General features: G+C 42.7%; 1 protein-coding gene across 1 annotated transcript in view; it reads right to left on the bottom strand.

Moving 5' to 3' along the window:
• Nucleotides 1-2717: 2717 nt before the first annotated feature.
• Nucleotides 2718-15516, bottom strand: part of SLC14A2 (solute carrier family 14 member 2) — a gene marked incomplete at both ends in the record, with an annotated part of 40121 nt that continues 27322 nt past the window's right edge. The window contains 7 exons of the mRNA XM_079548334.1: nt 2718-2894; nt 4813-4862; nt 5738-5872; nt 6465-6612; nt 7662-7854; nt 8857-8985; nt 9346-9535. Coding sequence (XP_079404460.1) covers nt 2718-2894; nt 4813-4862; nt 5738-5872; nt 6465-6612; nt 7662-7854; nt 8857-8985; nt 9346-9535 — 1022 coding nt within the window. The remainder of the gene's footprint in view (nt 2895-4812; nt 4863-5737; nt 5873-6464; nt 6613-7661; nt 7855-8856; nt 8986-9345; nt 9536-15516) is intronic.

Raw genomic sequence — 15516 nt, 5'->3', positions numbered from 1 at the left:
TGATAATGGCAGAAGCATGATATGCATATTCCAACTGTTATACATGACATACTACCAAATAACTTACTTTGCACTGGGTAATGGGGAGACTGAATTCTCTGGGTAGGACAGAATGAAGAATTAATGCTGAGTGATGTGCAAAGTCTTCCTAATGGCTGAGACGTGGCCTTCATCATTCGGTGTTTTTCTGTTCTGTGCATATGGTTTCTTTACAGTACTGCCGAAATGGCTCTGTTGCTCAGCAACAGCAAGCTGAAATAGCACCAGTCAGAGAAAATCTGCTGATTTACACTGGTCATAAAGTGTGTCTTCTTACCAGAGTGCAGATTTTGACAGAAGAGTGAAAGCCAGCCCTTGCCTTTGACCTTTTGTATTCACGGTACCAGCTGGGGAGATGTCAGTCCAGATAAAGAAAGCTAGCCTTTACCTGAGTTTTTGACAGATGGACTGGTGCATCCTCTGGGAGGAGCAGAACCTACTCTGACACCAATCTGAAGAGTCAGTGGCTTCTCTAGGATCGAGTTCTGACTTTCTGGGCTCAAGGAGGGCTTCAGCCCTGTCTGTAGGTCTGCAGGCACAAAACCATGCCTTTGGCATGCCTTAGACAGGAGCAGGCTTGGCTCTTGTGCATACTGAACGTTACTATTGCAGCCAAATGCCATAAGTGTAATGAACAGAAGTTAGAAGTTTCCTAAATATCTACACTCCTGCCCTGATTACATAATTTTACTTCTCTACTTTTCTTAGCTATTTAGGTAATTTAAGAGAGAGCCTCACTTTGGAAACACAGAATCACAGGGTCTGGGAGGGATCTCTGGAGATCACTGAGTCCAACTCCCTTCACAAATGCAGGTTTCCTGGACTAGATTGCACAAGGAAGTATGCAGGTGGGTTTTGAATACCTCCAGGGAAGGAGATGGAAGCTCTATGGAAGAGCTTAGAGACAATAAATGGAGAGAAACTTATACCAAACTCAAATAAATGTTTGCTTAAAAAAAAAAAAAATAACTCCATGTGGTATAATGCTGTTATTTACCAATTAAAATACAGTAAATAACACATTTTACAAGCGATCTCCGGGATGTCAATCATACAGAAAAACTGTCAAATACATGAAAATGCAAAGGTTCATCAGAAAATGCTGCCAACAATTCATCCCAAATGCTTCTCTCTTGGGTTTTTTTGGTGCTCATAAAAAGGTGTATTTTTTTTTTTTTTTTCCCAAGCTCAAAAATCAGCAATATGAATTGTAAGCTACTTTTGTTTTTTTATCTCTGCCTCAACAGGAACAGGAGTGACATTATGATCAGTGGCTGACAACTCTGCCTTTGTCAGGGGAGTTGGATCCAGGTGAACTTTAAGGTCCCTTCCAACCCAAAGCATTCTATGATTCTATGATTGAAGTGCGTAGGCTAATGCCAACTGAATGACCTAAGCATGGAGGAAAATATCTGTGGTGAAAATGTCAGTATCTGGCCCATATTCTCTAACTGGTATCTTTGCTACCAATTATTGCCACAGATCTATGTTCAGTACTAGCTGTGCATCTCTTGGAGGTCTGATTAATCAATCCCATTATGAATGATCCGGTGTGCTGGTGGAAGTTATTATGTTGGGTAACTCCCATTGCCTTTTACAAAGGCCTTGAGGTAAAACTGAATGCTCATATTCCCCTAACTGCTTTGCATGACATCATTACTTGAAGTTGATTACATCAATACAGAGGCTGAGAAAATCAGGTCAAGTTAGTTCTGCTTGTTGGTTGGGCTGAACAGAGCCATTCATTTTTCATAGAGAAGAGGTAGCAGTGGCTTTGCTGCTGTCCCCTCCTTTGCTAACCCATAACCAAGTTTGAGTATTAAGTGAAATGCTGATATAAACATAAAATCATTGCACTTATTGTTATAGAAAAACGTTCTTTTTACTGGCATCTACATTCTTGGCCTTGAATTTTCTGTGCAACAGGATAGAATTGAAACAATTTTTTTCACGAACTGTTGTAATCTAGTACAAACTAGAACACCTCAAATCTGGGGCTTATAGGCAATTCCTTCTTTCTCCTTATTTTGACTTTCATCACAAGACTTGCAAGTATTAGCAAAGCTGCTTGCAATTCATCTGTGTCCATCATGTGTGATGGTTATTAATTCACAGCTTTCTCCACTGGGCTTGAAAATGCTCCAGGAAGATTTCTTAATTTCCTATTTCCTACTTAGCAAATGGTACTCTTTGTTCCAGTTCTCTGCCACTATGAAGCTCTCTAAGGTGAATCCTATTGCTGTAGTAAGCTGGTCTTTAAGCCTTTAAATAGTACTCCTAATAACGAGCTGAGATATGCTCTGCTCTTTGTTACTTTACATCTGATTACAGTGACTCAGATTTCACAAATAGAATTTTCTTTGCCACCTCTGAGTCATTTCCCCACTTTTTGAAACTCAAGTGTCTTTCCAGGCATATGTGCTTCTAAACTGTGACAGGTTGGTCTTATGAAAATCCTTCCAGCACAGCAATTTTCTATCTAATCAGGACAGAACAAAAAATTGTGATGGAAAAAGTCTCCCTGTTCAAAGATGATGGGGCTTTTGGGGCTTTTGGTCTTTTTTTACTTTAGAGCACATAAATATTTATTTATTTATTTATTTATTTATTTATTCTTTTTAGGAGGGAACCTTGTGCTCCTGCCTTACAATCTGTGAGGGATGTCTCTTATTCCGTCTTTATACGTCACAGCAAGACATCTGATGTTTCTTCATCTTCAGATAATATGCTCGATTGGCTTCTGGATAGGTGACTTTGGAGAGTGGAAGCTTGTAGATGGCTGAGTGATTTGTGGTCATTAACAGAAAGGTCAGCGCGGATAAACAGAAAGACCAGGTTCCTGGTGGCACCCCGAACTGCACAGAAAAACACAAAACACATATTTTACTGTCTGTTTGTCTTTCATTTGGCCTCTCTGTCACAGGAATAAGTTGGAATAAGTTTTTTCAAGGAAATCTTGGCTTGGCTTTGTACGGAAGATCTCTGTGGCAATGTAGACTTTCTGTATGAGATTTTGATGTTGTTCACTGGCCTTTAGCATCTATTAGCTTTGGTGAGAAGGATGATTTCTCTGTGCACCTGCAGAGGCTATGGATGGACCTAAGATAGGACCTAAGACATTGGCTTCATTAGGGCAAGATCATGCCCTTCCAATCTGGTCGCCTTCTACTTTAGAGTGACAGCATGGACAAGGGAAAGGTGACTGATGTCATTTACCTGGACTTGAGCAAGGTCTTTGACATGGTCCCCCACCACATCCTTATCTCCAAATTGGGGAAGTGTGGATCTGATGGGTGGATCACTCGACAGATAAGAAACTGGTTGAAAGGCCACAGACAGAGGGTGGTCATCAATGGCCCTGTGTCCAGATGGAGGCCGGTAACAAGCGGCGTCCCCCAGGGCTCTGTCTTGGGACTGGTGCTCTTTGACATCTTTATCAGTGACATCGATGACGGAATCGAGTGCACCCTCAGCAAGTTTGCTGACAACACCAGACTGAGTGGTGCGGTTGACACGGTGGAAGGAAGGGATGCCATTCAAGGCACCTCAACAGGCTGGAAAGGTGGGCCCATGTGAACCTGATGAGGTTCTACACAGCACAGTGCAAGGTTTTGCACTTGGGCCGGAGGAATCCCAGGCATCCATGCAGACTGGAAGGAGCGGTCCTTGAGAGCAGCCCTGCAGAGAAGGACCTGGGGGTCCTGATAGATGAAAAGCTGAACATGAGCCAGCAGTGTGCTATTGCAGCTCGGAAACCAAATGGCATCCTGGGCTCCATCAGCAGAGGGGTGGCCAGCAGGGACAGGGAGGTGATTGTCCCCCTCTGCTCTGCTCCTGTGAGGCCCCATCTGCAGTGCTGTGTCCAGGTCTGGAGCCCCCAGCACAAGAAAGACAGGGAGCTGTTGGAGAGGGTCCAGAGGAGCCACAGAGATGATCAGGGGACTGGAGCACCTCCACTACGAGGACAGGCTGAGGGAGCTGGGCTTGTTCAGCATGGAGAAAAGAAGGCTGTGGGGTGACCTCATGGCAGCCTTTTAGTGCCTAAAGGGAGCCTGCAAACAGGAGGGGAATCAACTCTTTGAAAGGATAGATAACTGCAGGACAAGGGGAAATGGTTTGAAGTTGAGGGAGGGAAGATTCTGGTTGGATGTCAAGGGGAAGTTCTTTGCTATGAGAGTGGTGAGGTGCTGGAACAGCTGCCCAGAGAGGCTGTGGATGCCCCGTCCATCCCTGGAGGTGTTGAAGGCCAGGTTGGATGGGGCCCTGGGCAGCCTGGGCTGCTATTAAATGGAGGAGATTGGTATTAAATTGGTGGAGGTTGGTGGCCCTGCCTGTGGCAGGGGGGATTGGAACTTCATGATCCTTGAGGTCCCTTCCAACCCTGGCCATTCTGTGATTCTGTGAAGATAGGAGTGCACACAGAAACGTTCATTTACCTTAACTTTGTGCTGTTCTACTGGCTGACTTTTTGTACTTGGTCAAAGGAACTAAACTGAATTTAAGGTCTTTTTTACACACGTGGACAAACCTTTTCTCAACTACTTCAGGCAGAAAGTATGGCCTGTGGAAGATCATACAAGCTTCTAGGAAGAAAAATGGTAAATTTAAGTGGGAACACCATCCCCTGGATAGCCCATGATTCCTCATTCAGATCTGTTCTGCCTTCGGCTGAATTGCTTTTTGGATCTTCATGTTTCACCTCAGAAGTCAGGAAAATATAGTATGTGTTTAAACCTGTTTTTGGAAACGAAACCTAGCTAATAAACTACTTACCACAGACAACATATTCGTCATTGTCGCTCCCAGATAGGCACTGAAGAGTGCTGTGAAAAAAAAAGATAATTTCAGGTGAGTTTGGTTGCTCATAGCATGGAGGAGACCAGCAGGAAGAAACATCTCTCACGCTGCCTTGGGTAGCTCAACCAGTGCTTATGAAAATGGCTGGGAAGCCCTCTCTTAAAAATCTTTCCTTTGCAGCATGCCCTCCAACCTCCTGTGGAAAGGGCAAAACAAAGAAGACTTGGAGTGATAAAAAGTGTGAATATGGAAATAGAATCTTCTGAAACATGCACTGACATGGAAATAGGTTGATGGATGGAGTTAAATGGGAAAATAACCCTTCCATTTCTCCTGCCTCTAGGGCTAGAAGGTGGGTCAATGAGATACAAAGCTAAATCTTTTTTATATGCACACTGAATGAGCAATAGTTTAACTCCCAGCTCACTGTGATATTGAAATTTCATACTGAATTGCCTTATAAATAATTCTTCAATCATTCTGTGTTGCTTAGCTCATGCCTCTGGTATCCATTTCAGTAGACTGGGAAAATTATGCTGCCTAATTCCAGATGCAGACTGATCTTGAGCTCCAGTTTTCTTAGTGTACATAATTAGTCTCAAAATGAAGCATCTGATTTCAAAGATGTTAGTTAATCTACTGATTGCTTCTTTTGTTTTGAACACAGCTCTTAGCTGCAAGTCAACACACTGTTTTTATCTTGTCAGAGTGCATTAGAGCAACAGCTCTAACATCCACCTCCACCGTCTGTCTGTCTAGCCCATGTCTGTCCAAAAGTGGCTATGAGAGGCTATCCACCTCTATCCATAGAGGTGGATACTAGTCCACCTCTAGTATCAGTGCATCTTGTCTTGTTTCAAAAGGAAGTCATGTTAGTAATGAAAATCCATAGGGTACATACCACAGGCAATTGCCAGCAAATGTGTCTGCCAGGTGAATGCGTAGAACATGCCCCCAATGGCAATGCATGAGAGGGAGCTGTTGTAGCTCCATAAACCAGAGTAGATCGTGCTAAAAGGTGTTGCTAAGCTCAGTGCTGCAAAAAAAAAAAAGTCAAAAATATATCATTTCTTAGCCAAACAGCTGAGAAATAGCCCAAACTCTGTTTTTGGGAGCTCAAGCCTGCATGTCTATGCTGAATTCTGGTTTGTTGCCATGTTGTGACAGTCCAAGACTAAAGACACTTCAGACTAATGTAGTTGCTGTGGATTTACCCTGGTACTGCTGAACTGAATTTGGCCTTACAGTTGCAGCAGCAGATATATTAGTCAGCGAGTGCACATTTAAACTGTGAACGAGTCCCTAAGGCCTGCACAGTCAGACTCGTGGCAATGACTTTTATTAAGCTGCTCCTAAAAACATCAGGATATATCCAGAAATGAAGTATTTCAGGATAGAAAGCCATTTCAGCCAAAAGTGCATTACTTGCTTCCGAAGATTTCCACCATCGTAAAATGGGGTAAGAGAATGTGGAAGTCAATCAAAAGAATTCTTAAAACAGAAGAGCTCGTTTTTTTTTCGAGCAATATTTCTCCAGTGGAAAACACATTTGCGACTATAAATGGTCCAGCCACTCTTCTTCCTCTTTTATTCTCTGTATATACCTGTGGATCAAATAAAGTCCTTACCTGCCAACATCCCCACTGCTGATCCGATTGCTGCATGCAGGCAGATGAGTGGAGATGAGATAAATAGAGCAAGCAGGAAAATTCCCCCAGTCCAGGGATTATCACAGCCATAAACCTGGCCCACCCCAATTGGAATAGATTGCAGCAGCTGAGTGAATGAAAGAGAAAAAAAAAGACATCTTTTTTTTTCTTAATCCTCTTTGTTGCTTTGTTTTCCCCCCCCAAAAAAAAACAACAAAAAACAAAAAAAAAAAACCACCAGAAAGCCAACAAAATCAAGCCAAACCTAGTTTAGGTGGTCGCTTTCAACCTAGTTTGGCTGAGTGGTAGAAATTCTGTTTGTTTCAGGAGGTTTTATGAAAATGGTGGCTTGGATGGGAAGAAAATGATGGACCATTCCCAAAGGAGTGGATGTTCCCCTGCTTTGGACAGGAGAGAAGAACCCAGATTGGCTGCAGGTATAGAGATGGTTTAGAGAAAATTTCCTTCAAACTGCTCTGTTCCATCAGCGTGGAATGGTTCATTTATAGTACCCATAAAATTATGTGTCACGGTAAAGGTTCTTTTGGAAATGCAACCTGTGTGGTTTGCTATTTAGTGCCAATTAACTTCCTTAATCACTCCCTGGGAACCCCTTAAAATAGACCACTGAGCCTTAGGGGAAAGTGCTAACTCTTCTGTCTGCTGTTTACTGTGCTATGCAGCAGAATAAAATGCTTCTTTGGAAAGGTCCCACTTGATTATTAACTAAAAAAGTTTGTAACATTTCTGTCTTAGTAATATCTGCTTTATCATGCCTTCTCAGAAAGACTGCTTTCTGATGCATTTTTACAAGTACTCTGAGTGGAAAGCTAAAAATGACTTATGAGTTAACTGACCCTTAGCATAACCTTTGCTATGAGGTGGTCATCAGTACCTGCACAGTAATGGATAAATATGTTGCAGACAGCCTTTGAAGACTGTACTATAAATATTTAGATTCAACTGCAAAGAAATGATACTATATCCCCAAAAATTCTCTTCTTGTTTTCAGGATATCAGAAATCTCAGTTCCTGGAGTAAAGCCTTATGTATTGGATAAGACCTATTTTGTAAGTGCAGTGTAAATGTATTGCCAGGCCTTATTATGGTGATGTAAAGGGGGATAAGACGGTTCCATAATGCTTTTAATGGAGAAAGCTGTTTAGGGCATTCTACCATTGACATGTCAGCGTCTGTCCAGGTGATGTTTGGTGTTGTTGTTGCAGGCTGAATGACGGTTGTAGGGAAGAAGAGGTTATGGGGTCCTGATGCAGCCAGATAGAGGGTCAAGGCCAAGTTGAAAGGCAAGGTGAGAACAGGCAGATCCCACTTAGAGAAGACTGAACCTAAAGCGCTGGTGAAAACAGGGCTGAAAGAAGAACAAAATGGTCTCACTAGGAGATCAGCAAATTCCCTGCCTTCCACAGGTCACTTAGCAATGTATAGATTCCTGCTGTGCTATGCAATATGGTACATGGTGAATTTGGTGAACCTGAGGGGACTAGGGTCCTCTGGTCCTCCACTGGTGTGGAGTTATTCCCCAGATCAATAGCTGTGCTTAGTTTTTTATTTAATTTTTATTTTCTGAAATACCTGATATGGATTCTGTAGAGGGTACTAATGCCAGGTCTAACTGACCTGGAAAGAAGGCTGTGTGCCTTTGTTCAACCTTAGGGATTGGGTCCATCAGAAGGCAGATATCAAAGGCATACTTATTAAGGTGAGTATAACACTACATAAACTTCTGGCAGATGGATAATATATGGGATCTAAAAATCTCCAACTAGATATCTGGGGACCAAAGGCCAGCTTTCAATATTTTCATTATCCAAACACCTGGCAGACTATGGTGCCATATATATCAGTAAAGTATTATTAGCTCTTTGTTTCCATAAGCATCAAACATCGTATCTTGTGACCACTGAGCAGCCTTTGTGCTTGGTGAGGTAAATTTTCACGGCACTTTTACACAGCAACTTAAAAAGATGAAATGCTTGTGGTTGATGATGGCAGGGAATCACAGAATCATGGAATCATAGAATGGCCTGGGTTGAAAGGGACCACAGCGGTCATCTAATTTCACCTGAGACAAGAATGAACTGATGCATCACATGGCTAACGTTTAGGACTATGTGAATTACATAGGACCTGCCATCAATTTTCCTTTTACTCGTTTGATTTATTTATGATTATGGGAGTACTACACCTGTTTAAAAGTATAAATTGTAACCCAAGATTTAGAAGCACATACGTGCCAGTCATGTTTCTTTTCCATTGTAGAGTGCATAGCACATAAAGACACAATGGCTCAACCATTCCTTCAGTTAGGAAACCCTGGGGCTGGAGTAAGAAGCAGAGATGTCTCACTTACCATGTCACTGACACCAGTGCCACCGGCAGTAGAAGCCACCAATGGTAATCTCCCTTAGCAGAGAAGACTGCTATGAGCAATCCCACCAAGACCCCATTATAGCCATACAAGCCTGCTGCTATGGCCGATCTGAAGAGAAAAAAAAGCACAACAAACAACTGTCTTGAAATCTTTTCCCTGCAGGTGCTTCACCTGCATCATCCCTTCCTATCCCATATAATCAAGACTCTCTGATGCTGACCTGCCAAGGCTTGTGTACTGACCTTCAGCTTCACACACCTGAGCACACACTTGAATCCTTTAAGCACCCCCTACTCTTTCCATCGTTCTTATTCAGTGTCCTCGCAGACCAGTTGTAGCTGGTGTTGTTGAGAAGATCAGTCTAGCCCTAACAGTTTCAACTAAGGATAATTGCTCCTTTCATCCATGATTCTTATTTCACACGTATGCGAAAGTCTAATACAGTTTGACACTATGTGGTAGTCTTACCTGTCTTGACCCAGAATAAGTGCTGTTAAGGTTGAGACAACTGTTCCTAAGCAGCCTGTGAGTGTCCACCATGGGTTCTGCACCAGGAAACCAGCGACTACGATCAGACCACTGAAGGGATTATTGACAAACATCACCTGGGAGATCCCACGCAGCACCCAGTCAACAAACTGGATCACGATGGGCTTATCTGGAAGAGATCAAATTAAGTAATACGAATAACTAAAAGCACACGGATGAGACTGATTTGGGATAGGTTATTTATTTTTAAACTCATAAACAGTTTTGGCAGAGTGACTTTGGCAGCATGACCGAAGCAATGAATCAAAAAGACTCTAAAACCTGACTGAGAATGATTATGGTCTGTATTGAAGTCTTGCATCTGGAAAGCTGAGACGAGCAGAGTGGTTGCCAGAGTCCCGTGCTGAAGAGTATCCTGGACCAGTTTCATATACACTGGCTAATTTATAAGGCCTGTGCCTCAGATGGCAAATTGTACGTGTAGCCAATTGCTGATTTATTATGGGGACCAAAGACACTTACCTATGTGTAATTTGGCTTCACAGTGGCGTTAGGCTTGATAGAAATGGATCAGCTGGTAGGGGAGGGAATATTCTGAAGAATGGCAGGGCACAGAATAACCATCCTAGCCTGTGTTCTTTGGGACTACATTCATTTTGTCCGTGGCATGTCAGGAGGTAAATGTCACCTCAGCCATCCTCAAGATTTAAGCAGCAGATGTGGCTCTCTGCACAAAGCTGCATTTTTCCCATAGCACAGAAATAATTCAGGGCAGATATCATTTCTGTTCTGCTCCAGCTTGAATCCTGTTACTGAGAAGTTAGTTATTACTCTTTTAATATAATTCTTCTTTGGACTCCCCCAATTAGTTATGGTGAAATAATAGCTTTACCTTTCAGCCAGGCACCAAATTCCTTCATGTCTCCTGTGATGTACCCAACAGCTCTGCAGACTCTCTTTCCGCCTTTACTTAACTGACTTTGCTTTCTTGGCTTTCTTTCCCCCCTGGTTTCTATCTTGACATCAACGCTGTTTTCCATGGTGAGGATCTGAGCCTTTGGTAGAATCCAAGGAAAAACAAATAACATGCAATTCATTGCAATGACTCTTACTGGTGTCTGCTTGTCCTTTTTTCTACATGATATTTCTCAAATAGAATCATAGAATCATCATAGAATCATAGAATGGCTTGGGCTGGAAGGAACCTCAAGGATCACCAAGTTCCAACCTCCCTGCTGCATTCAGGGCCAACAGCCTCCCTATTTAATACCAGACCAGGCTGCCCAGAGCCTCATCCAATCTGGCCTTGAACACCTCCTGGGTCAGGGCATCCACAACCTCTCTGGACAGCTGTTCCAGCACCTCACCACTGTCCTGCTAAAGAAATGTTTTTTTTTCTGGAGCTGAAAGAGGAAAACCCTTCGTCTGAACACCTGATTCCCAGGTTTCCTTGCGCATGGTTTCTCTCTTCATGCTCACTTGGGACTTTCCAGACATTCATACAGCCATGGATTTGAACACTCAAAGGAACCACTGCCATTATGTCAGTGTTATTTCACCTGATCTTAACGCCCTGATCAACTGTATTACTTTTTTTTTTCTTCAGAAATCAAGCAGTTCTAATTTAAAAGGTGACTTTAAGCAGAGCAAGGTGGCATTGACAGACACTGGCTTCACACAAGTTGAAGTTCACCTCAAAACCCAACTTGTTAAGAGTTTCTATCACACTTAAGAAACTGCTTCAATTATTCCATACACCTCACACAGCTCTAGACAACTTCATTCAGTCACATGGCTCAGAGGATTGCACCTAACTGTAAAAACTGCTTATAAAAAATGCCTCATAGCTGATTTGTTACTTGTTTTAAGGGCCAGTTCTCAACATGAACTCAGCAAGTTAAAAGCATCCAAACCTTGCCCTGGAGTGTGCTCAGTTTTTTGAGGAGGAAAAGAACTGATTGTTGGTCGTTGTTTAGACAAAGAAGACAAAGATCATAGAATCATAGAACCATAGGACCATAGAACCATAGGACCATAGGACCACGGAATGACCTGGGTTGAAAAGGACCACAATGCTCACCCAGTTCCAACCCCCCTGCTATGTGCAGGGTCATCAACCAGCAGACCAGGCTGCCCAGAGCCACATCCAGCCTGGCCTTGAATGCCTCCAGGCAGGGATGGGGCATCCACAGCCTCCTTTGGCAACCTGTTTCAGTGCCTCACCACTCTCTGGATGATGAGATGAGATAGAATGTTGAATAAATATAGAAACAGAGATGCCTTGGTTCTCCCCAGTTAGTGCAAGAAGTAAAGAACTTTGGCTGTGAGTTAGTAGTTTAAGTAAGGTGATAGATGCACGTAAGTATCGCAGTTAGTGCTCAACTTGCTCAACTCACTTGCATCTTTAGTAAAAGCCTTCTTGGCAGCTGAAGAAAAGAATCTGTATTTCAGAAATAGGGGTGAAAAACAATTAAAGCAGCCTCCTTCCTGGGCATTATGCTTGCAGATGGGTGGAAGATGTACATCCTGGCCAGTTCCCTGTTACTGCAGATATTATACATAACAATGAACATTTTATGTCTTTGGGAAATTCCCAACTAATTCAAGGATAAGACCAACATGAAACTAGCTGAAGGCAGGACAAGTATGTAGAAGAATGTGGAATCTGCCTGTGGGTAGGACACAAGGGCAAGGAGCTTAGCTTGAAGAGGGAAAAATGAAAAGATGAGAGCATTGTTAGGGACAATGTCTCAGTGCTGGAGGGCTTTTTCCTGGCTCAGTTATAATTCATTACTTTGATTCATTAACCTTCGCTTTTACCATATTTTATTCTGAAATAATGGAATAAGTGAATTGGATGCACTTTCACTTAAATCAAAATTTCCAGCCAAGATAAATGCTCTTCATTTGGTGAAAGTGCATTTACATTTTCAATTTAAAGAGTCTTTCTCCCTAGGTAACTTAGGCTCTCTCTGACACTAACTCGTAAAACCACACGCTGTTGCTATTGTACTTTCAAAGAGATGCTCTGTGTCCATGTTTCCCTGCATCCTGAGTAGATACTTTTACTGAGAAGATACTTTTACTGTGCAGAGATATGGAGATGCTCTCCCATGTGGAGTGAAAAGTGCTGGAGCCACTTTCTGGTCCACTTGAACAGTGGGATTCTGTAGTGAGTGTCTAAATGGAGCTTCATTTCTTTCTCATTTTTACCCTGCAGTGTGTAATAACTGCATAAGCCAAGCCCTTTTATTTTAGATTGGATATAAGAAGATTTACAGTAAGGGTGGAGAGGCAGAGGCACAGATTGTCCAGAGGTGTGGTAGATGCTGGAGACGTTCAAGGTCAGGCTGAGCACCTGATGGAACTGTGGGTACTCTGCAGCAGGAAGTTAGATTAGATGGCCCTTATGGACCTCTTCCAACTCAAACTATAAGTTTGGTTGTGATGCGTGCTGTGCAGCTTGCACAAACTTTGGAAGGCAGCACCGCACAGTGCAAGCCTAATCTTGGAGAATTACCCAATACCTGCGTTGCACCAGGGTAAGTTTAGGTTGGATATCAGGAAAAACTTCTTTACAGAAAGGGTTGTTAAACAGTGGAATAGGCTCCCCAGGGAAGTGGTTCAGTCACCATCCCTGGATGTGTTTAAAAACTGTTTAGGTATGGTGCTCAGGGACATGATTTAGCAGAGGATTGTTAGAGTTAGGGTAGTATAGTTGGATTGTGGTTGGACTTGATGATTTTTAAGGTCTTTTCTAACCTGAGCAATTCTATAAATTCATTTGCTCTGGATTTTAACGGACTGAAACGAAGTCATCTCAGTGAACTAGCATGGCAAAAAGGCCAGATGAGCCACTTCCATTATTCTGGTCTGAATTTCATCTCTGATGAAGGCTGTGTCAAAGCCTTGCATATCTGTTCTTCCAGAATATTTTAAATGAGAATGTTTTGGAGCTGATCATGGGCATCACCTGGTCAAATTCATGTCATTTTTTCCCTGCCTGTCAAGTGATGTGTCTCCCAAGGTGGGCTGCTGGAGGGACATCACATGGACATCAGTCCAACTTTTCTATTACACAACACATGCTACAGTGGAAGGGTGTAATTATGAAACACCCCAGCACTTGCAGAGCAGCCTGGTGGTTAAACCAGACACACACTTTGGGTTTTTGTGACACAGTGGAGGTCCATACCCAGTTCTGTTGCTGGCACCCTGAACCACACCCAAGAAGCTGCATGGTGGTTTCCTCCTGTGTAGTGGTTCAGCTGCCACTGACTGTGGTGATAGGTATTTCTGTCCCTTGGAAACTCTTTTCTGTCCAGAAACCCACAGTATGGAGGACATAGCTACTCAGTCATCCTGAAAAAGTATGAAGTACCAGTGAACCACTTGGAAAATGGCAGCAGCGGAGGTAGAAGAGAACCTGTGGGTCTCTTCAAACAGCCTGTGAAATTAAGAGACGTGGTGGCTGCTCTGCACACTCATCCTAAAGGTCTGTGAGCACATTACCCTGCCATACAGAATAGGTAATGGCAGCTCTTTAAGAAAGGATAGAGGACAAATGGCACCTCATCCCAGAGTAATAGAGATGTTCAGAGAATTTCAGGATAGAGATGTCTGAATTTTAATTTAGGTGAAAAGTGTCCCTGCTGATGGGGATTGTGAGAAGGCTGCTCTACTGCAGGCCTTCTGAACAGCCATTCAAGTGGAGTTAATGTGTCACTTTCAGTCAAAGCACTCTTTTTCCTAGGGCACAAAGAAGGAAAATGGTAATAATTCTGAAAGTGCTATTCTATAGGTACAGAGTACTTGATTTTTTTTATTTTTTTATTTTTTTTTTTATTTTTGTAATTGCTTTTTTTAATTCCTTAAATCCATTTGTCTGTGGTATGTAAAACGCAGTGCTGGTGTGCAACAGCAAGTACTGATTTGTGGTCTGCTGTCAGCACAGAGTAACAATCAAAAGCTTTTTTTCCCCATAGTGTACTGTGCCAGAAAGCTGGCTTTGGGGCACTGCTGCTCTCCTGCAATGATTACAGACTTTTTCTGCCTCCCCTTGCCTGGAGGTCTTTGTGCTGCCAGGTACAGATCTCACTGATGTCCTCACTGAGGATGTACATGCAAGCGAGAGTGAGAGTTCTGCTGCTAGAAGTATCCAAATACTTCTGTATCAGCTGTTAAAGAAGCTCCTAAGAGCAGAAAAGTAAGATGTTTCTCTTGCGCGAAAGTGAAATCATCACAGAGGCAGGAAGCCAACATATCGGGTTTCTTAGTCATCTTTTCAGAGTTAATAAATGTCCTGCAGCAAAACCCTGATGTTACACAATCTCATGTCTCCCTAAATCAATTTCTCTTCCACTTATGTACATTTTGACCACGCCATGCCGTACCTATGGCATCTCAGCAATGCCTCATTAAAGCTGCAGCAGAGCAGACTCCATGCTGCTTGCTCTCCTACAACATCTGGCCTGCAAGAAGGTATTCATTCGCTTGCTAAAATTAAGGCAAGCCCTGGCATACAGTCATTATGTACATACATAGTAATAGCAGTGCTGTGCTTGCAGCTGGGAAAAGAAAAGGGCTTTTATATGGCTAATTGTTCAGTACTCATAGGTGATAGTTATTCCCATCTTGGTGTCTGTGATGCTCGGTGTTGTGTTTTACCTCTGAAAATGCAGCAAAGTTACCTAGGACTTCCTCTTCTTTCTCATTTTTTCCCTTTCCCTGATAGAATTTCGCTACAAAATCAAAGGGATAGAAAGTACTGCTGGTATTTGTTTGCCCAAGGAATTGCTGCCACACAATTACAGCCATTGTATCTTGCATTCTCCACATTGTTGCTGTGAAGTGTGCAGGCAGCCAGCTCAGTATGTGCAGCAAGTTTTTAGAGGAATTCCTGCATCCAAGCACAATAGGAGGAAAGGGCCAGATCCTCAGCAATCCAGATTCTTACATGAACTCTGTAATGTTAACAGGGTTTTAGTAAAGCTGCTAAGTGCTGTGTTACATATATGCGAACACACGCATGCATGAGCATACACCCCATAACAGAGAGATTATAATGCAACTTGACCCTGACTGAAAAAAAAAATTAGCTCAGGTTTTCCCACAGACCATAGATTGCAAAGCATTTGTTCAAAAGGAAGC

This window comes from Tetrao urogallus, assembly GCF_951394365.1.
Source record: "Tetrao urogallus genome assembly, chromosome: Z".
Classification (NCBI taxonomy): Eukaryota; Metazoa; Chordata; class Aves; order Galliformes; family Phasianidae; genus Tetrao; species Tetrao urogallus.
The sequence above is the reverse complement of the archived record's forward strand: the minus strand, read 5'-3'. Positions and strand labels throughout refer to the sequence as shown.